The sequence below is a fragment of the Canis aureus genome, chromosome 4 (assembly GCF_053574225.1).
Source record: "Canis aureus isolate CA01 chromosome 4, VMU_Caureus_v.1.0, whole genome shotgun sequence".
Taxonomy (NCBI): Eukaryota; Metazoa; Chordata; class Mammalia; order Carnivora; family Canidae; genus Canis; species Canis aureus.
This window is the reverse complement of record NC_135614.1, coordinates 24010898-24031490: the sequence shown is the minus strand read 5'-3', so window position 1 is coordinate 24031490 and position 20593 is coordinate 24010898. Positions and strand designations below refer to the sequence as shown.

At 56.8% G+C, this 20593-nt stretch overlaps 1 protein-coding gene across 1 annotated transcript in view; it reads right to left on the bottom strand.

Moving 5' to 3' along the window:
• CDH23 (cadherin related 23) overlaps positions 1 to 19963 on the bottom strand; it is a 364939-nt gene extending 344976 nt beyond the window's left edge. Inside the window, exons 1-2 of the mRNA XM_077894887.1 lie at positions 19846 to 19963; positions 13669 to 13746 (exon numbers count right to left, since the gene is read on the bottom strand). Of these exons, the coding sequence (XP_077751013.1) occupies positions 13669 to 13746; positions 19846 to 19912 (145 nt within the window). The 5' untranslated portion in view covers positions 19913 to 19963. The remainder of the gene's footprint in view (positions 1 to 13668; positions 13747 to 19845) is intronic.
• Between the last annotated feature and the right edge of the window lie 630 nt (positions 19964 to 20593).

The window sequence follows — 20593 nt, the reverse complement described above, 5'->3', positions numbered from 1 at the left end:
CGTTCAAACCCTGGCACGGACATTCCAGAAGTCAGGGCATGAACTTCCCCTCGTCTATAAAGGGGGGGGTCAGCCATGGCCCTGTGGGTCCTCCAGGGGACCAGCGGTGGGAACCCAGCACCGGCTCACGTCGTTTTCATTCCAAGGCCCCGGCATCACACTCCGAGTCCTGTGATGTGACAGGACACAAAGAAGAGCAAGATCGAGGAGACGTGGACTGTTAAAAATAAGCGAGTGCTGAGACCAGCACCCCCCGGCCCCCCCGCCACCCAGGGCACAGACTGTTAATTGTTGCTGTGCACGCCTGCCACGGGGAAGCCCTGCCGCCTGAGCTCTCCTGTCCCCGAGATGTCCCCAAGCTGTGCCTTGGGTCTCCCCTCCATTTCCTCTGGCGGCCTCTCCCTCAGAAGAGGCTTTCCTGACCCAAGGCTGTCAAAGCCTAGGGATGGATGTGTTCTTGCACCGGGGCCGACACATGACTCATTACACAAAGGAGGAGTGCCACCTGTGGCCATTCCCCATGCCATGCTCCAAAGGGGACACCAAGAAAGGAAGGTCATCACTGTCCAGCTACTGCACGGTCCAGGAGACCCCACCTAACAAGGCTTTAAGACGTGGTCCTTGCCCTCAGAGAGTTTACAACTTGGTCTGTTCCCTGGCTGTACCCCGGAAGTCCCCCTAGAACACCAAGGGGCTGCAGGGGTGGCTGATAAGGATGACACCCAGGGTGACCAGGGTTGACCTGAATGGCCAGGACCCCACAAGAGGGTTTGCACCCCTGGCCTCATGCCCTTGTGTCAGTACTGGGCAAGGCTGAGCCCATGAGGCCACCTCCCCAGTAGTGTACTGGGTCCCCGCACTACAGATCCACTTTGATCTGCCAACCCCAGAGGCAGTGAGGCTGGGCTGACCCCAGGGGGTGACAGGCTGCCACCAATCAAGGAGATCTGTCTGCGGGCTCTCACTCACTCACCTCCACTCTACCCAGCCTGTCTGAGGTGCCTGGAGCCAGGGGCCACACAGGGACCCAGCAGGCGAATGCCGCTGCCCTCACCTGCCCTTCCCACCCCAATCCAGGGGCAGCTCTTGATGAACAAGGTGGAAGGGACAATGACCTGCTGGCAAAGAGGCTGGAAGCTGCTTCCGGGAGACCTGACAGGGCGAGCAGGGTGCCTGGGCCCCTGCTGACACTACTGGCCAAGAGAACATAGGAGACAAACGCCGCCTCCCTGCCCGTCAGGGTGAGTTATCCACAACATAGGGTTTCTCTAGAGAGCTCATAAAGCAGCTGATGCGGCGAAGCAAGTCTACACTCAATAATCCCTCCATCTCACTCCAGTCGGATGCCGGCATATTCATCTTGAATTATCCTTTTCAAAGGCCAAATCAATCCTAGGAAGTGCTAGGGCTCTGGCCGTGCACAGTCCTGCTGCTAAGAGAGCCAGGAAAGTAGGATCCACAAGCAGTGATAGGACACCAGGGGTGGGGACAGAGACAGTGGAGGCACAGCTCCGTTGCCCAAGGGCAAGGGGCCCATGGGGACCAGAGCTGAAGCTCTTGTCCCCTGCACCCACTGTGGCATGCAGGCAGAGGGGGAAAGTGCAAGAGAGGCCAGAGATGGTGGGTGAGGAGCCCGTACCAGCCCTGGGGATGGAAGATTCTCCTCTTCACCCGCTCTGATCTACTCACTCCCAAAGAGGGTGAAGTATTGGTTATGGAGGGAGAAAGACTTGGGTTTGAATCCAGCTCTACAACTTCATGACCATGAGCCTTGGGCAGGTGACTACCTCTCTAAGTCTGTTTTCTTCACATGTAAAATGGGCTTAAAAACCACCTCCTGGGCACCTGGGTGGCCCAGTGGTTGAGCATCTGCCTTGAGCTCAGGTCGTGATCCTGGGGTCCTGGGATCAAGTCCTGTATCAGGCTCTCCACAGGGAGCCTGCTTCTTCCCCTGCCTGTGACTCTGCCTCTCTCTCTCTCTCTCATGAATAAATAAATAAAATCTTAAAAAAAAAAAAAAGCTCCTTCATAGGGCATGTGAGCATGAAATGAGCAGGCGTGCAAAGCCTTTGCATGACACCTGGCAGACAGGAGGGTGACCTGGAGGGAGAAGGTGGGCAAAGTCTGTCCTAGGTCGGAGAGCTGGCCACGGGGCTGGGGACCTCCGGAATCAAGGAGAGCAGATCCAGGGGCAGGCCTCTGTCTGCAGGTCTGGGGCAGCTGTCCTGTGAGGAGGAACGGGCTGACTCTAGGAGCCCTGGGCCAGACCAGGACGAATGAGGAGCAGCAGCAGGAGGGAGACCACCCATAGTAGGAAGGTGGCACTCATCGCCCAGGGGACAGGGAGGTGCCCACCGCTGCAAGGGTGCACCTGGCAGGGCACTGGGCGGCTCGGTGGTTGCAGGTCTGCCTTTGGCTCAGGTCGTGATCCTGGGGTCCTGGGATCGAGTCCCCGCATTGGGCTCCCTGCATGGAGCCTGCTTCTCCCTCTGCCCATGTCTCTACCACTCTCTCTGTGTCTCTCATGAAAAAATAAATAAATAAAATCTTAAAAAAAAAAAAAGGTGCACCTGGCACCTTCATCACCCCTTAGCAGACAGCTGCACCAATTGGCTTCCTGGTCAGGCTGGGAGGGGGACCAGGACCTCTGGATTCTCCCACCTGGAAAGGGAAAAATGCTCTTGGAAACAGTAACACATAAAACCATAGCAAATATTTAAGTGTTGACATAGTGGGTTTGGGCCACTTAAGATATCATTCCTGTCCCAAGCCTGCTTCTCATCTAGTTGGGAAAAGCACTGGTCAACGATAACAATATTAGCATCTATCAGTGCCAAGTTGGTTCTAAACACCTGAAGTTAACTTACTTAATCCTCACCCTGATCCTCTGAGTATACACAGTACGTTCATTCCATTTTCCAACTGAATAAACTGAGCAGAGAGACCTGGTGATACGGGCCACACTCGCTGAAGATGCAACAGAGGGCTTCTTGGAAGAGGAGGCCCTAAGGACAAAGTGGCTCAAGAAAAACAATGTCCACCATTTGTACAGGAACTTTATTTTCAAAGCTCTCTCATGAAGCTCCCTGTGACGTTGGCGAGGCAAGTAGGATCACGCCCGTCTCCAGAAGAGGAGTCGAGGCCCAGGGAGGCTACGGCCCCACCTGGAGCTAAGAAGGGGTAGAGCTGGGGTCAGAAGCCGGGCCTCGTGCCTCCCCTCCCAATGCCTGGAGCATCACACCGAGGAGAGGAAGGGGCAGGTGCCAGGTGAGGGGACCTGCAGGGACACCCCTGCACCGAGGGATGACTCTCCACGGCATGCACACACACCCCTTCTGACAAAATACCTCGAGCTCCTATCCTGGGCTAAGCTGCAGTTGGACAGTCAGGCTCACAGGTCCCCTGAGCCGCGTAAAGAACAGTCGGGGCAAGGGGGGTGATGACAAGTTCAAAACCAGCTCTGCCTACACCGTCTCTCCGAGCAGCTGGAAGGTTTTTGTCTCTTGTAAATCACAACTTTCGGCTGGTTCCCGGGGAGCCCAAGTGTTCCCTGGTGGCTGCAAGCTCAGCACATCCTCGCCCGACCACACCACACGGCTGAGCCAGGCTCATCGGCCGGCCCACCGGCTCCCCGCAGAGGGGGCGCCCGCCACCTGGCCACTCCGCTGCCGGAGGCCCCGCCGCCTGCCCTGCCGGTTGCTGGGAAAGGACGTGGGCCCGGGAGCAAACAATCTGCTTCATCTCACGCTCTCATCCGTCGTCCCCAGTCATTTTTTTAGCAATAGATCCAACCCTGCATAGTACGTCCAGCAAGGATTAGCAACTTTTGAATAATGGGGGGGAAATGAGGCCTGGACGGGGAAACTGGTGGAAGCTCATTCAGCTGCATGAGCAGAGCCAGGCCGGGACCCATCTCCTGCCCCCGTCCTGGGCCTGTCTGCGTGCCCGGACCAAGCCGTGCTGGCCACTGTCCTTTATCTGGAGCAACGGCACCTTCACCCTATGCGGACCCTTAGCCACTGAGACCCTTTCCTGGGTGACAGGTCGTTTTATTTTTTTTTTTTTTTAAGATTTTAATTATTTATTTGAGAGAGAGTAAGCAAGAGACAGAGAGAGAGTACAAGTCAGTGGAAAGGGGCAGAGAGAGAGGGAGATGGAGATCCCTGTTGAGCAGGGAGCCCAATGTGGGGACTCCATCCCAGGACCCTGGGATCATGACCTGACCCGAAGGTGGATGCTCAACCACTGAGCCACCCAGGGGCCCTATGGGGTGACAGTTTGAGGAAAGACCCACACAATCCTGAGAGGTAGCACAGTGGGGTATCAGGCATAGCCGGGAGCCTGAACTCTTAGGATTCAAATCCTGACTTTGTTGTGGGAGCTTGGACAGCTTGTGTGACCTCTCTGAGTCTCCACCGCGGGGATCACGACGGAACAGGCTTCCCATCACTGCGGCAAGGATTCAATGAGACCCCGCAGGTTAGCTAACTAGTAAGACGTATGTACTAAATAATTACTGTTATTATTTTTATTTTTAACCACAACAACCTATTTCTGCCATCCAAGACACAACACAAATTGCTTGTGCCGTGGTTGGTCGGCTGGTTCCTCCACCTTCTGAAAGGCCTCTCCTAGGGCTCCAGCCTGTCAAAACCCAACCACACGCTGCCACCTTTACTATAAATCTTTCTCTGTCCCTGTGCCCAAGACGAATTCCCTCTCCCTCTGAGCATTAGCAGCATCCGTAGCTCTTGCTCCCCACTTGCCTGGGATGAGCTGGGCATTTACCATTGGCCTCCTTCTTCATGCCTATGGGGGCTCCTTCAAAGCAGTGACCCCCATACCGGATCCCAAAGTTGTGGTTGAGGGCAGAGCTTGGGGTCAGGCACCAAGAAGTTCAAGCCCAATTTCCAGCTCATACAATGCTGTGTGAGCCTGTGCAAGTTGCTTATGCTCTCCGAGCCTCTGCGCCCCCCTCTGTAAGATGGGGGTTACATGGCCCACTTTCTGGGTTTGCCGTGAGGATTCAATGAGCCCTGTGGATGAAGTGCTTCCCTAGACACAGGGTAAGTGCAGAAGGAAAGAGAGTGACTGTTTGCCAGCTACCTTGAATATGCATGTCCCTATCCCCACCCCCGAGCGTGGCCTGGCACAAGTGTCCAGGACAGGCCATTAATGGCCCGCCCACACGACAGGTGGCACATCATCGTTATCATTAGTGTTATTATGGCAGCATCCAAAACGCCTGGCCCACCCCCACCCTCGTGCTCAGGGGCAGTGAGTCCACAGCCAGGGTAGCCACAGGCTCAGACGTGCCCAGGCAGGGGTCTCATGGGAGTGGCTACAGACCACAAGACCCCCCTCCCCCAAATGTGCACTCCTATGTTGCCCTGAAGAAAGACAGAGAGGAGGCAAGGCCACGGAAGTATCTAGGCCCTTCCAGGAATCCTGGGAGTCACCCTACCCCCGCTCCTAGAAGGAAGAGTAAAATCCTTACTCTGAGGTCACCAGGAACCCAGGGCTCCAGGCTCCTTGGTCCCAGTGTCTGATCACCTGGACAGAGAGTAAGTCTCCAGCTTTCCTCCAAAATCTCACGCCACCCCCTTCCGATGCCAACAGCCTCAGGGAGCGTCCGGGCTGCCTCACTTTGTCTCCTTACGTCCTCGACCCCGGACTGTGGCAGCTGTGAGGCACCTGGAGCTCCTTCTCCGAACCTGAAGTCCAAGCTCTCAGTTCACCAACCCAGGACAATGCCCCTTCTTCCCCAGGCCCGTGGGCACCAGGCACCTGCATGGGCAGAGCCCTCTTGAGCCCCTTCTGCAGCTGGCATTTGGGGTCAGGGCAGGCTTCGGTCTGGAATCCAACAGGAACTCTCTGGGGCCCCTGGGCAAGCTCGCCACCGTGGGCCTCAGCTCTCCCACCTGGAAACGGGGAGTGTTGGACGAAGGCAGTGGTCATCAGGGTGCCTTGCAGGAGGCCCTAGCTGTTCATCACAGGCCCTCAGAGGGTCCTTCAGGTTGGGGGTAAAAGCGAGGGTGAGGGATACAGGCTGTTACATCTCCCCACTGTCTCCCTCTGACCCTGACTTCATCCACAGATGATTTCCTCTCAGCATTATTATTGTCCAACACACTGTATATCTCCTGCATCGTTATTAGCTACCGGGCTCCCAGCCTCTGTGCAGGTGGTTGCCAGGAAAGCCCAAACCACGCTCAGAGCGCACACCCAACTGCTATTTGGGACCCTCTCACTGGACTCCCCGCATTTAACATCCCTCTAAAATCTTTGCCTCCGACCCCTGCCGAGGAACTACTCTGGGGGACCATGACCCCCCGTCCTCCGTGTCATTCCTAACGAACGCTTTGGTTCAGAGAAGAAACTTTCTCACCCTGTGAGTTTTGTTCATCCTCTCCTGAGACATGATTCTTCCCAGAACAGGCACAGGGAGGGGGGACAGCCCCCTCCAGGACCCCAGGTACACAGAATGTCCCCCAGGAGAGGCCAAAACCCCTCCCTGGCCCCCCCCTTACCCACCCCTCCCCACTTCTGCTCCAGAGCCCCACGCCCGCAGGTCTGGGCACCCCTGCGTGTCTGCAGCTCCCGCGGGGAGCTGTCCGAGTGCTTGCAGGCCCTCCGCTCCCCTGTCTACTGAGACGGCTAACGTGGGGTCGGCCCACCTGAAAATTGTCTCCCCGGGTCCAGACGGAACAGCTGGGCATTGATGGCGTTTGCAGGGAAATTAATCAGCGCCGACTGGCCGCGGTGCCAGCCGCTGCCTGGGCCCGATCCATCCTAATGAATCCCGAGCTCCCGCCTTAATGGCTCCTGACAAGACTAATTGAGTCACGCAGGTGATTAGCGTGCACATTATCACCTGAATTGTGGCTCAGGATGCTTTGGGGGTACCAAGGGGTCTGCTGGGGGGAGGTTGGCTCCACGTGCGCCGACCTTGGCGACATACGGAGGGTCCGGGAGCCAATGGGAGGGGGCTCAACGACATGCACAGCATCCCCTCGTCCTCATGCCTTCTTCGTTCGTCCCTCTACACTCGTTCAGGTCTGCTGAGGCCTCTTTGACCCCCGCACTGCGCCCGGCACAGCGCACACAAGGGTCCAGCTTGCTCAGCTGCAAACTGGGGACAATGACGCCTCTCTGAGGCTCTCCGTCTACAGGAGGCCAGGTATTGAGAACCCTCATCAGAGGCCCTGGCAGGAGGCTGGCCGTCAATAAATGCTAGCTAATATTATCGCTCCACATCTCATATTCTACATAAATACTAAAATTATAATTAATTGTAATGTCGATATTAATAAAAGTAGTAAGTGAAAACGAACAGCCGATGGGGAGTTACACACAAATACCCACGGCGGAACTCACTGAGAGCTTTCAGAGAGGTGAAGAGAAACCGGGGGCGGCGGGGGGGGGGGGGGGGTGCAGGGATGGCTGCAGGCCTCCCGAGCAGGGTGACATCTGAGCTATGCCCTGAAAGATGAGTAGGAATTCACCAGACAGGAAGGAGAAAAAGCACTCCCTGCGGAGGGATGAGCATGGGAAAGGCGCAGCGGGACAGAGTGAGGCACTGGGGTGTGGAGTGTGTCCCCACGGCTGGAGATCAGGGTACCTGTGGGAGCAGAGGGTGACAGGCCGTGATGAAGTTTTCACTCCTTCCTTTAGGACCTTGGGAGGCTTTTGGTTGGTGGTGTTTAGGACTGGGATAGAAGGAGTGATGTTGGTGCCCAACCCCAGGGACGCCGTCCCCCTCCAGGACCTGAGGTACGAAGATTAGGGTCACAGCCAAGGTAGATGGATGAGGAGACCCCGCCGCTCACAGAGCTGCTCGGTCGGCCCGGTGCATCCATGCCAGGCCTCACCCTGCTGCTTCTGCATCTCTCCCTGGGGGAGATGGCACCCTGAGAGCCCCCAGCAAATATACCACATGCAGCCCCAGCAGGCTGCTGGGGTGATAAAAACAAGACCCCGGCACAGCGTGAGCTTCGTCATTCACAAGCACAGGCACGCTCAGCGTCTGTGCCATCTGGGGCACGCCGTCCCCTGGGCCCGCTTACTGGGCAGCCATCCCTGTCATCACCAACACCTCGCTCCTGACACCCTCGGGAGGGGAGCACCTGGCCTGGGACTGCGGGAGGGTGAGCAGGCTCAGAGCCAGCTCCAGACCCTGCCAGTTGGAACGTTCCCCGCCCCCCCCCCCCCAACAGGCTCGTACACTCCAGACTTCAGTCCTTCCCCGAGGTACAAGCCACGCCCGGGGCTGGGCCCTGGGGACACAGAGATGGTCCAGGCCACCTGGAGGTACTGACCGGGCAACAGGAGAGGCAGATGAGCATCTGAGCTCTGTGACAGAGACTAACAGAGGAATGAAAGCTAAGGGAGCAGCACTTGAATCCTGCCTGGAGAAACACAGGAAGGCTGCAGGGAGGGGGCGGCGTCCGAACGTACCAGACCATCAGATCGACCAGCAGAGGCTCAGCACGTTCCAGGCCTCAGGAGCAGCAACTGTAGGCAGAGGTGGGAACCTGACTTTCATGCTCACAGAGCTGCACAGGGGCTGGTGTGGCTGGAGTGGAGTGAGCGGGGGTGAGGGGAGGAGATGGGGTCAGGTAGGAAGCTGGACCGCCGTCAGCCTTCCCGCCACTTTCATTCCAAGCAGGATGGGGGACATGAGCACACTTCATGACAGGCTCTGTCTTGGGTTCAAAAGCACCCCTTGAGCCCTCGGCTGTAGGGGTGGGAGAAGGCTATTGTAGGATAAGGGGGCAACTGAGACCGTTGTGAAGCTGCTGGGATAATCCACACCTGGACTGTGGTGGTGAGAGCAGAGGGGCGAGAAGTGAGAAGATTCTGGAAATATTTTGAAGATGGAGCCAACAGGATTTCCTGATGAACTGGATGCAAGGTGAGTGAGAAAGGGAAGATGCAGGGACGACCCTAAGTGTCTAGCCTGAGCAACCCGGTTTGGGGTAGGGGGTGTGGTGGTGGGGGGCATGTAGTTGCAATTGAGATGGGCAAGGCTGCAGGGGAACTAGGGTCTGGGGGGGGAAGGTCAGGAGTCCAGGCCAGGTGCACTGAGCCTGAGAGCCCGTCAGACATCCAAGTGGAAACACTGAGCAGAGAGGTAGGCACACAAGTCTGGAATGTTCCCTGCAAGGAGGCCCAGGAAGGAGATAGAAGCCGCCGACCTGTCGGTATACGGACAGGACCTGAAGCCATAAGATCAGAGGAGCCGGGCATAGGGCTAGAACTTGGGGAAGGCATACAGGAGCTGGGCCTGGGGCCCTGCCACGCTCCGAGGTGTGGGAAGTGTTCAGGAGCCAGGAGAGGAGGCTGGAAAGAAACAGCCAGAGAGCTGACGCCCTGGTGGAGAAGACCCAACTGCCAAAAGGCCACAGGTCTGAGAACTAAAGACTGGCTTTGGCCACCTGGAGGTCATGGGTGACCTTGACATGGGCCATAATGGTGAGTGTTTGTAGTGGATTCGAGAGGCCACCTAGAGGGAACACCCAGGAAGCGTCCAGCCCTCATCCTAAAGGTGCCAGGTGGCCATTCACCTGCTAAGGGCCAGGGCCACGGTGGGGGTGAGGCCACCAGCCCAACCAGGCATTGAGTCCTTGATCTGCCCTTGCTCTGCCCTTGCTCTGCCCCTCCCAGGCCAGCTCGGCTGCCTGTGACAGATAGTCACGTCTGGAGCAAGATGCACAGGGACAACGGGGCCCTGAATGTTAACGGGCCGGGGCCGGCGGGCAAGGCAGAGCTACTTGATGACTTCATTTTGCTCCTGTCTTCCCTGGCTGGGAGATGGTCCTCCAAAAGAACATCAGGCAGAGGGAATTGGAGCTGGAGATGGGTGAGGAGATAGAGTGACACATCGTAGCCTCGTAAGGGATGTGGGACAGCCGTGCTGTGCCCTCCCACCCCGCTCCCCAGCACGCGGCTGCTGGCCCGCTGGCCGGAACTGAGGCTGGAGAGCATGAAGAATGGAAAGGCTCAGAAGGTCTGGGGTGAATCCAAGTCCCAATCTCTAGCCCAGGAGAGAACATTCGCAGGAACTACACACCGACAGAGCCTGCAGCCAAGTCTACTCTGATTCTTAAAAGGAATTTGAAAACCCATTAGTTAAAACACTTTGTACACTACCTCGAGCCCTCAGTAAACACTGCTATTATAATAGCATGTTATACATATATAGTATATCATGTGTTGTATTACTATTATTAATCTGTAAGGCTCCAGTGGTCAGAATTAGGCTCAATCAATGGTGAGAGTTCTGGGGACAGATTTCAGATTAATATTAAGGAAGAATTTTTCATTCCCAGAACTGTCCCACAGCACAAAAATAAACTGTCTTATAGGATCATGAGCTCCCCATCATCATGCATTAAGCAGAAGCAAAATAATCAGCCCCAGGGCTGGAAGCTGGTCTGCCCATAGCTCTGACCTCCTGCCACTTTCAGACTGGCTTGGGCTCTGCCTCTAGCCGTGGATATTGACCACCCCACTGGAACCTGCTCCTCTATGCACCTGTCTGTCCCCACTGCAAAGCTCTGGCTGGCAGGACAGCTCAACCAGTCATCCTCGGGCCACACACAGGCTCTCCTTTCAGTAACAAAATATTCCAGGTATGGAATCCAGAGAAGGGACTAGCCCATCCCCACTTTGCAGGCTGGAGCACGGAGGTTCAGAAAGCAAAGGGCCAGTGAGAGCCAAGCCTCGAGGTCAAGCCTCTAGGCCACCCCCCCTTCCACATGGCAAGCAGGGGGCTAGTCCCTCAGACAAGTGTTTCAACCCTTACCCTCTCCCTGGCCTCTGCTGGTCCAAGGCCTATACCTTGTCACAACTGCATGAGTCCATACCAACCTCTGAATGGCCCAGGGCCACACAGGTGATAGCACAGAGGCGAGGGCTCCAGGCCTGTTATCTGAGGGCCTGGAGATACACTGGGCCAGCAGGAATGCCCAAGCCAAAGCCCACAGGACCCGCCTTCCCCATGCCCTCTCATCGGTGAGATGGGAGATAAGGTCCAGAGAGGGGAAGCGGCGTGCCCAAAGCCACATGGTGAGAAACAAAAGCTGAATCCATGACTTTCAGGCCAAAGCTTCCTGCCCCATCCTGATGCCAGGGGAAGGGAGGACGCCAGGAGGGTATGGGCCAGCTTTGCAGCAGCCCCTGCCTGGAGAGATGAACAGAGCTGTCTTCCAGCTCACTGAGCCCTCTCTCATTCCTACGGTCCCCTAGAGCCAGGGATCAATCCCCACTGCACCAGATGGACGCCCCTGCTGTGACTGCCAAGCGCAGCCTTAATGGGGCCATGTCCTAGGAGTTGCTCCGGGAAGCCGATCGATGCTAGCGTTTGCAGAAGACAATCAAGAGCCAGAGCCAAAGGTAACTAGAGCGGGGCCTGCTGCAGGGCTCACTGGGGTGGGGGCGTCCAGCCTAGGGCTTATGACCATCAGCACTGGCCAAGCAACATCCGCCACACCCCACCACCTTCCCCGCACCACAGGCCTCCAAGAACCCCATACTCGGGGCTGGGCAGGGTCACGGATGGGGTGGCAGAACCAGCACCGCACACCTGAGAGCAGCCTTCACGTCTCCTGGCCCGCAGCTCTGGTCCATTAGTGGCTGGCCACACCTCTGCCTCAATGGCCTACCTGTCCCAAATAGATTCCCTCCAACATAAAGCAATGTCCAGAATGACGGGGTTAGAACAGACACTTCTAAAGATTAGCTGCAGGAAACAGCGTGTGAAGGAACAGAAAGGGAGCCTTTCGGGACCCTGCTCAAGGGCCACCACCTCCCAAAAACCTTTCCTGCTTCCTCCTGCCTCTGCTCTGTCCCCTGAGGAACACCCCTTTCTCTTTCAATCCTTCACTGGGACTTGATCAGACATCTAGCCCAGCCCCCATCACTGTGGCACTGACTTCTTTATCCCTCCGTCCAATTCCTGTCTGGGTGCATGGCAGCCAGGCCCCAGCACAGAGGGTGCACATCCTCTATATCTGATAAACTGCTGAATGAACCGAAAGAGCCTCCAATGATAATAAAGGCTGCTAACATTCATTCATTTGCTGAGCCACATATGCTAGGCACCTACTATCCTACCTCTGCATCAGCCCCATGCTGGGCCTGGGCTGTGGGGAGAAACCCCAGATGAATCGAGAAGTCCATATACATGCCCTGACACAACCCAGAGGGGAGGAAACAGCTCAGCAGCATCTCCAAGAGACTTCTAGGTACCCTCTCCACCCTCCAGAAGGTGGTAAGCCTGTAGAAGAACATTCCAGAGAGGCAGGCAGCCTCCTTCTCGGACCACCCTTTAAATACCTACATCCACAAATCCAGCCTTTCATTCCTGATCCATGGGGGCTGCTAGTCACCTAAAGAACTGCCACATTCCACAGAGGCCCCCATGGGCCCTAGAAATGAAATGCCACTGGACCGTGGGGATAATCCCCACAATAGTCAGAAATACACCTGCTATGCCCCGCACCCACCTGGATAAAAGCTTCCACCAGGAAGAAGGAAGGGGAAGACCTCTTAGGGGGCTGCTGTCATGCCACCAGCAACAGCAGGAGAGAGTCTGGGGCCTGTTAAGGCTCCCCTCTTGAAGCAGAGATTTCCTTTGAAGAATTTCGCATCTACTCTATCAGACATCTATACTTGGTTTTACATAAAAGAGTGTTTAAAATGTCCTCTGAGTTAAATATCTTTACACCCCTCCACTATCCAGACCATCCCACTTTATTCTCAAGGACAAGCGAAGCTCCAGAAAGATGCACCACGCCAGCCCCAGATGCACGCTGCTTCTGCTGCACAGCCCCACCCCCAGACCCACGGGGTAGGCACACCTGAGCTGAAGAAGCCCCAGATGGCAGGCACTTTACCTAAAACAACACCAATAAGAATGAGGACCGAGGAGGCAGTGTGGATAGAGGTGGGAGGGACTTTTCCAGGCACCGCTGCTTGCACGCATGCTCATAGGAACAAGCATGTTCCTGTCAGCACAGCTGCAAGATGGGTTTGTCCAATTCAACCCCCATTTCTTAAGAAGCTTCTGGTCCCCAGAGCCGAGCAAAGGCCATGGGGCTATGGGTGCACACCTTCAGTTGCAGGTGTAGAAGCCAGGCACCCAGGAAGAAGATCATGGGGACAGAGCCGGGTCATGAGGGGATTCATGCTGGGTGGAAGGGGCTGCTTGTGATCACCTCCTAAATAGTTAATTTTGTTTTCCTCATGACAAAAACAGGCACACTCCACACAGAAAACCCAATGACCACGGAAAAGCGCAAAAGGCTATGAAACAAACTCTCTGACAGCCAGCGTCTTTAAATTATCACAAAGAGGAACGAGCCATTCTGTAGAACAAAACTAGTGCAAAAGTGAAAGTCAACTGACTTGGGCTCAGTGTGATAAATCCTTGGACACTCAGAACTCCCCTATGTTGGAAGAGGAACAGCCCGGGAAATACTGAGCGTCCCATCCCCAGGGACAACCAAGGAGGGGCCATATGAACACCCATCAGAGACACCATGCAAGAGGCTCCAATAATGGGTGGAAGATGGGCTCAATCTCTAAGAGCCCCTTCACTTGGGGGGAGAGGAGCCCACCCCATACCTCCCGGCATGCCCAGCCGCAGACCCTGCGCCAACTCACCCACGGGCGTGTCCTCGCTGATCAGCAGGTATGTGTCAAAGAAGTGGTTGGTGAAGAAGGGCAGTCGGTTCACCTGGCCTGGAAGTCAGAGGACAAGAGTGTCAGGCAAGTACCCTCATGCCAGCTTCTGTAAGGAGACACAGGGTGGGGGCTGCAGAGAGCATGAGCCTGGGTCCGCTGCCACGGCCACCTTCCCAGGACCTCAGCAAGTCACCATCCCCCCTCTGGGTAAGTGGGAAATAATGCCGGTAGGGAGGGTGAATGGTCAGCGAGGCCACTAACTCCATGTGGCCATTATATCCCGGGCCACGCTGAGACACGCCAAAGCATAAAATACATGCAGGATTTCAAAGACTTTCTATGAAAAAATGGGTGTAAAATATCCCATTAACCTTTTATATTGATTATGTGTTGAAATAAAAATATTGCAGATATATTGGGTGCAACTTCTTATTTAAATGAGTTTCTTTTCTAGTGCGGTTCCTAGAAAAATCTCAACTCACACACACATTGTATCCCTATCGGGCCACCTGGCTGCAGATGGCACACGAGCGTGTCAGGGCCCCGGGCGAGGTGCCTCCATGGCTACGAGCCTAGTGCCCAGGGCAAGGCGTGGCACTCGGGAGCCCTCAGTAGGTATTTGTCGTGTGAAGGAGCGGCCAGCCCACCCCACAGGATGAACAGCCACCACTGCCATCTCCAGAACCCTCCTCCACGCTGGCCACTGACGTGCCCCTCCATCCACCTTCACGCTTTGGCGGGGCTTATCATCTCCCCGTCTCACTGCGGAGAAGAACAAGGCTTGTAGGGAATAAGTAGTAACTTGTCCAGGATGAGTGAGTGGCACAGGCCTTTGGGGGTCCCTGGGTGGCTGGCCCCATACCCCACCCTAATGGGCTTGGGGAAAGGGCCAGTTCTGGAAGGAGTTGGGGGTGGGACCAGCATGAACTGAGGAATTTAGTGACTCCGAAGATACCCTTTGTTCCATGAGTCCCCTGTGTGAGGCCCCCCAAGGCCGGCTTCACCTGTCCCCCGAAACCCCCTCTTCATGGCCTTCAGTAGTGTAGTATAATAAAAAATACATTCGGTCTTTGTCCCAGTTCCTGGCCCAGGGCTTCAAAACTCCTTAGAATTTCCAGAGCAAGAGGAATTGTCTTTTGTCCTTTATATGGAGCCCCTGTGGAGCACAGCTGAGTTTATGGGACCGCGAGGACCCCGGGTGGGGCTGGTGGGCAGAAAGACCAACTGGTTAGAGGGGGGTTACTGGTTAGAGAGTGGGTGCTTTCCCCCACCCGGACCTCCAGGGAGGGGAGGGGGCTGGAGATCTGATGAGTGTCCAGGTTGAAGGCGTCCACGTGCTGGGAGGGTGGCCTACCTGGAGAGCACACGGCAGCTCCACCCGGCCCTCACCCCGCTCCCATCTGGCCGCCCTAGGTCGTACCCTTTGTATTAACCCAGCAAATGTAAGCCAAGTGCCTCCCTGAGTTTTGAGAGTCCGTCTAGCTGATCAAACCTGAGGAAGGGGGGGTGGGGTCCCAGGAACCCCTGATTTATGGCTGGTAGGTCAGAGGGCAGAGGGGCATCGTTTCCTCCTCCTCGTAAATCTGCTCAGAATGATGTCATTTCTGATTCCTCAAACCTTCTGGCCACTGTCTCACGTCCTGGCTGGGACTGCTGACCCTTCGGCCTTTACCTGTCCAATTCCTATTCATTCTTCAAGTTTCATCTTAGACGCCTCTTCTTCCAGGAAGCCCTCCTCAATCACCATCACTACAAACCTGAACTCACACACATTCCTCCCCCCTCTCAGATCAGGAATCCAGAGCCCCTCACTCATATAACAGCCTCAGAAAGAGGCCAACGGTCAGGGGTCTTGCCTTTGTTCAGAATGTCACTGGGCTTCTTTCTAGCCACATGATCGTCCCATGCCTCAGTTTACCCAGGTGTAAAATAGCAACAGTAAGACTTACTACTTCATGGTGGTCCTGATGATTAAGTGAGATTACACACACATACACACACACACACACACACACACACACACACACTTATCCATGCCCCAGCACACAGCAAGCATGGGAACTACTATTAATATTGGTATTTTTTTTAAGATTTTTTAAAAATTTATTTATGATAGAGAGAGAGAGAGAGAGAGAGGCAGGGACACAGAAGGAGAAGCAGGCTCCATGCAGGGAGCCTGACGCGGGACTCCAGGATCGCGCCCTGGGCCAAAGGCAGGCGCTAAACCACTGAGCCATTCAGGGATCCCCTAATATTGGTATTAATAACAGTGCCACCCACTCAGCCAGAAGGGCATGCTTTGGATCACCAAGCGGAGCCTTGGGCTCCAGGAGGGGACTCAGGCTGAACCCAGGCAGAAGGCTCGGGGTGCCGAGAGAATATAGAGGAGGGATTGGGCAGCAGGGGGAGGACACCAGTGAGGAAAACCGTCGCCTGCAGCAGCATTATTCATTTTAGAATTTTCTTTTACAGGACCTGCGGATAATCAGCTGCGGAGAGCACCGCACGCATGAGTAGCTAGCTGGCAGGGCCTCGGGGGGAGGTGTCCCCTGCCACATACCAAGCAGGGCCCATGTTCTCAGAACAGCCCTGCTGCCCCCGGGGGCCCTGTGGCCCTGGGCTACCAGTGGAGCACCTGGGGACAGACCAGGCGGGGGCGTGTGGTAGGTGATGGGGACACAGGGGTCTTCAGTGATGGAGAGTCCCAGCTTCGGGTGCCCATGACCCACTCCTCTGTCCGGACCCCCGCCCACCCCACACACCTGACCCCCATGAGTCTACGTCCTCTGCTCGCTCTGCCCTGGTGGCTTCTCCCCACCTTCCTGGCCACTCACACTGATCATCCCCTGCACAGTTCCCGGGGACCCCCCAGCTTGGAACACCACAAACGCCGCTGCGCAGCGTCCTGCTTCTAACCACAGGCCCGGGGGGACGAGGGAGCGGGGAGGCTCCGGAGAACACAACATCCCAACGACAGAGATTCGGGAAGGGCGTGGAGGAGGGCAGTGTCCTGGCCCCGGGCACCTGATCCCAGAATGCCTGGCATCAGGCACAATTTGGGGATGCCAGGCCAGGAAGCGCTGACTTTCCTCAGAGTCGTGGGGTGGGGGATTCCTCTTTGGGCCTGACGAACCTTGGCGAATGGCAGAGCCTTGAGGCAGCTGGGCCTGAATCCAGCCCACACCTGCCTCCCCAGGTGTCTGATTGCTCATGGAGGGGCTGGAGACCCCTATGGGGGGGGGGGGGCATGACAAGGGAGGAACCCCGGGCAGAGAGGACAAATGTAGGGGCCTTACATCTTCTGCCAGTCGCTGCTGTGCGGCCTTAGGTAAAGCTCTCTGTCTCTCTGGCCCCCATTTCTAAGCCTCAGGGAAAAAGCCCTGCCCTGCCCTGCCCTCTCACCCGCCTCCCCGCCAGGGGCGTCCTGTGCACTGCGTCACTGTGGCTGCAGGGTGGTCCACGGGAGTCCGGGGGTCAGAAGCCTGACACGCTGCTGTCGGTTACAAAAGTGGGTAGCCCCAGCCAGGACCCTCAGGCCTGGGGACCAATGGCATGACCTAGCAGGGTACTCAGAGGCCAGGCCAGACAAGGATGGGCCAGGGCAGGCCTGCTCAGGCCTTCACCTCCTGCCTTCCCGACCGGCCCGCAGATGGGGAACACACTGAGGCCAGACGGAGAAGGGTAGCAAGCTTCGGCAGAGAGAAGATGACGGGCTGACGAGGGGGTCTGACATCTGAGGGGCGGGGTGGTTAGGCCGGGAGCCTGACCCACCTCTGAGCACCCAGGATGGGAGGAGAGACCCACTAGGGCTGCGGGGCAGATGCAAGGTGGGGAGAGGTAATGTGGGATGGTCTGGGGGACAAGGGAAGGGTTAGGGGTCAGGAGCTGGTTGGTGTTGGAAGGGCAGGGTGTGAAGATGGTGTCCTTCAGTCCCTAAGTCAGCCATGGTCTCACCAAGCCAAAGGAACGACTCTGGCCAAGGGACTGTACCCAGCATGAGAGACCGCGCCCCTCACATACATGCAAAGCAGACTAACGCCCCCCCACCGCTCCCCAACTCCGAGAGCTGGTTTTGCCAGAGTTGCTGGGTGCTCTCAGGCAACTTGCTTAACTTTTCTGTTTCCTGTGCCCCGTTCTGCGTCCCCCAGAGAAAGATACAGCTCCTAATCAAAGAGCTAACACTTATTTAGCACCTAATATGGGCCGGGAGCTATTCTACGTGCTTGATAGGGGCGTTAACCCAACGGATCATCCTGACAACCGAAGGAGGGGAGTCCTATTGTCCTTCTGACTTTAGAGATAAAAAAGCTGAAGGCCAGAGAGGCTAAGGATGCCCCCCCAAGGGAGGCCACTGGAGAAGTGGGGCTGGAACCCAGGAGTCCTGGCTTGGTGCTGCTCCCTGGGGCCCACCTGAGATGCACGAGCCCTCTTGCATCCCCAGAGCTCAGGAGGAAAATGCCACCTCTACGGAGGATACAGCCAAGCTCTCAGCGCCTGTTTTATTTTTACATCTGTATTTGTTCTCGACAGAGGGGGAAGGGCTCCAGCGGCCAAGGTCATGGAGCCCCTGGGGAGGCAGGGGAGAGTGTCCTTCTAGCATCCGCCAGAGCCAGAGGGTGAGAGCTGCGTCAGCTGCCCCCGCTGAGGCCTCCCCGCATGGGGCTCAGAGGGGTACCCTGACCAAAGCTCCCCAAGGAGGATCAGAGACCCGAACTGAGGCTCAGCCACGCCCCGCTCTGCATGCCCTTGGGCCAGCTGCTTTTCCAGGTGTCCCTATCTCTGCAACGTAGGCGAGGGGTTGAGAGGGTCTGAGAGCCCCTCTGGCTCTGCCCCAAGACTCTGTGAGGCTCTGTTGTAAGCCCGGGCTGCCTGACTGGAAGTGAGCCCCCCTCACAGAGGCAGGCCAGCAGAGACCCTTCCAAACTCCGCGGCCAGCAGAGGGGACCTCTGGGGGGCTCTCAGGCAGCCTGCACCAGGCTGGCTTCCTCCAGAGACTCCCTGGCTCCCTAGAGTTATCAAAGGACCTGGCCTCACTCAGAAACGTGTTTGCCCGTGTCACCAGGCACACCGTGCCTGTAGCTCTTCCCCAGGGACACCCTGGCCCCAGGGGACACTGTGCCAGCCCTGCCTGTGGTCCTGGCCTTCCTTCAGCACGGCCCAGAGCTGCTTTGCTCCTGGCCACCAGCTGTCCGGGAGCCAAGGGACAGGAAGATGCCCGGGTCTCTCCTGGCCTCCTCCATGGGCACCGGAGCTGTCGCCGATCTGGCTGCCGCCAGTGCCAGGGCAAGGAGGGCAGGTCCTCCCAGCAAGGGGAAAGGGCTCCTCACAGCCACACCTAGGCTCAAGCTGTTCCCTCCTCCGGGATTCCCTTCCTCCTGCTCCCCTAAAGCTTCTTCTCAGTCTTCAAAGCCCCGAGTAAATGTTTCCCTCTGTCTGGGTCCCACCTGTCCCCGCAGGCCCAATGAGTCTTTTCTCCTGATGGGCTTCTCTCCTCCTGTATTCCCACTCGCTCCCCTGCATTCCATGTAGTAAATCCTAGCTGTGTCCCCTCCCACCCCCACCTCCACCCCCGGTTGGTTCTGGACTCCTGGAGCTCACAAGCCATTGCTTGCACACCCCAGCACTGGGGATAGCAGACACACACAGTGTCCCACGGCAGGTGCTCAAAGGGCCGCTGTGAAACTGAAGAGAACCGGCCAGTCCCCACATCCGGCACCCATGCCTCCTTCCCCTAGAGCTCACCTATTTCTAAGGCTCCTCCCCTCCCTTCACAGGGAGGCTGGTACTTTCAGCCCTGTGAGTGCTGCGGAAACAACCGAGGCCCAGGGGATGGTGGCTCAGCGGTTTAGTGGTTTAGCGCCTGCCTTTGGTCCAGGGCATGGTCCTGGGATCTGGGATCGAGTCCCGCGTCAGGCTCCCAGCATGGAGCCTGCTTCTCCCTCTGCCTGTGTCTCTGCCTCTCTCTCTATGTCTATCATGAATAAATAAATAAAATCTTAAAAAAAAAAAAGAAAAAAACAACAGGCCCAGAGAGGGAAGTGTGTGCCCAGTCACAGGGAAGTGTATGCACAGCAAGGCAAGGTCTGCAGCCCTCTCCCAACCCCTGTCCCAGAGCACAAACCCCATGGGGCAGGAAGGGCAGAGGGCTGGACTTACCCCAGCATCCAGAGATCAGCACAAACAGCCAGCCCACGAGGCAGCTGGTGGCAACGTGGCACCTCATGGCTCCTAGGGACACAAGGAAGGAGAGGGTGAGAAGCCTGCTCTTTGAGCCCCTCCCACACCTCCCCACCCCTGCAGCTCCAGGGAGATCAGGCCCCAGAAAGAGGAAAGGGAATCAACTCACATGGGGGGTGGGGAGGAGAGGAGGGGAGCGCAGCAGGGAAAGAAGAGAGGGTCTGCATCACTGGGTTTCATCATCGTCCGGGGCTGGGTATGACACAGTGGCCTGGGCTGGGGGCGGTGGCAATGGTGCCCCCCAACCCCCACCCCGGAGCAAGCTCAGCTGCCGGCACAGAAACTCGTGACTGAGGCATTTGGGGCTCGGCGGGACGAGGGGTTTGCTGCCTGGGCAGCCCCAGGAGTCAGGGGGCTTGGTTAGTCTGGGGACAGGGATAGGAGATGGGTGCTGAGTGTGAAGTCAGGGGTTGAAGAGAAGGCCTGCAGGCCCAACACCCCGGGTCCCCTCCCCAAGTGCCCAATGGGCCTGTCTTTTCCCGCTTTTTATGTCACTGTATTATCTCATAAACTCGGATATGAAATGAGGCAGCAGGCCATGGTGTACAAAGAGGCACAGAGAGGGAAAGTAACGCACAGGGCTCCACAGCAAGCCTGTGGGGAAGCTGAGGCCAAATTCCTAGGGGCTCAGAGCAAAGCTCCAGAGAGATCTGCCGCCCCCCCACCC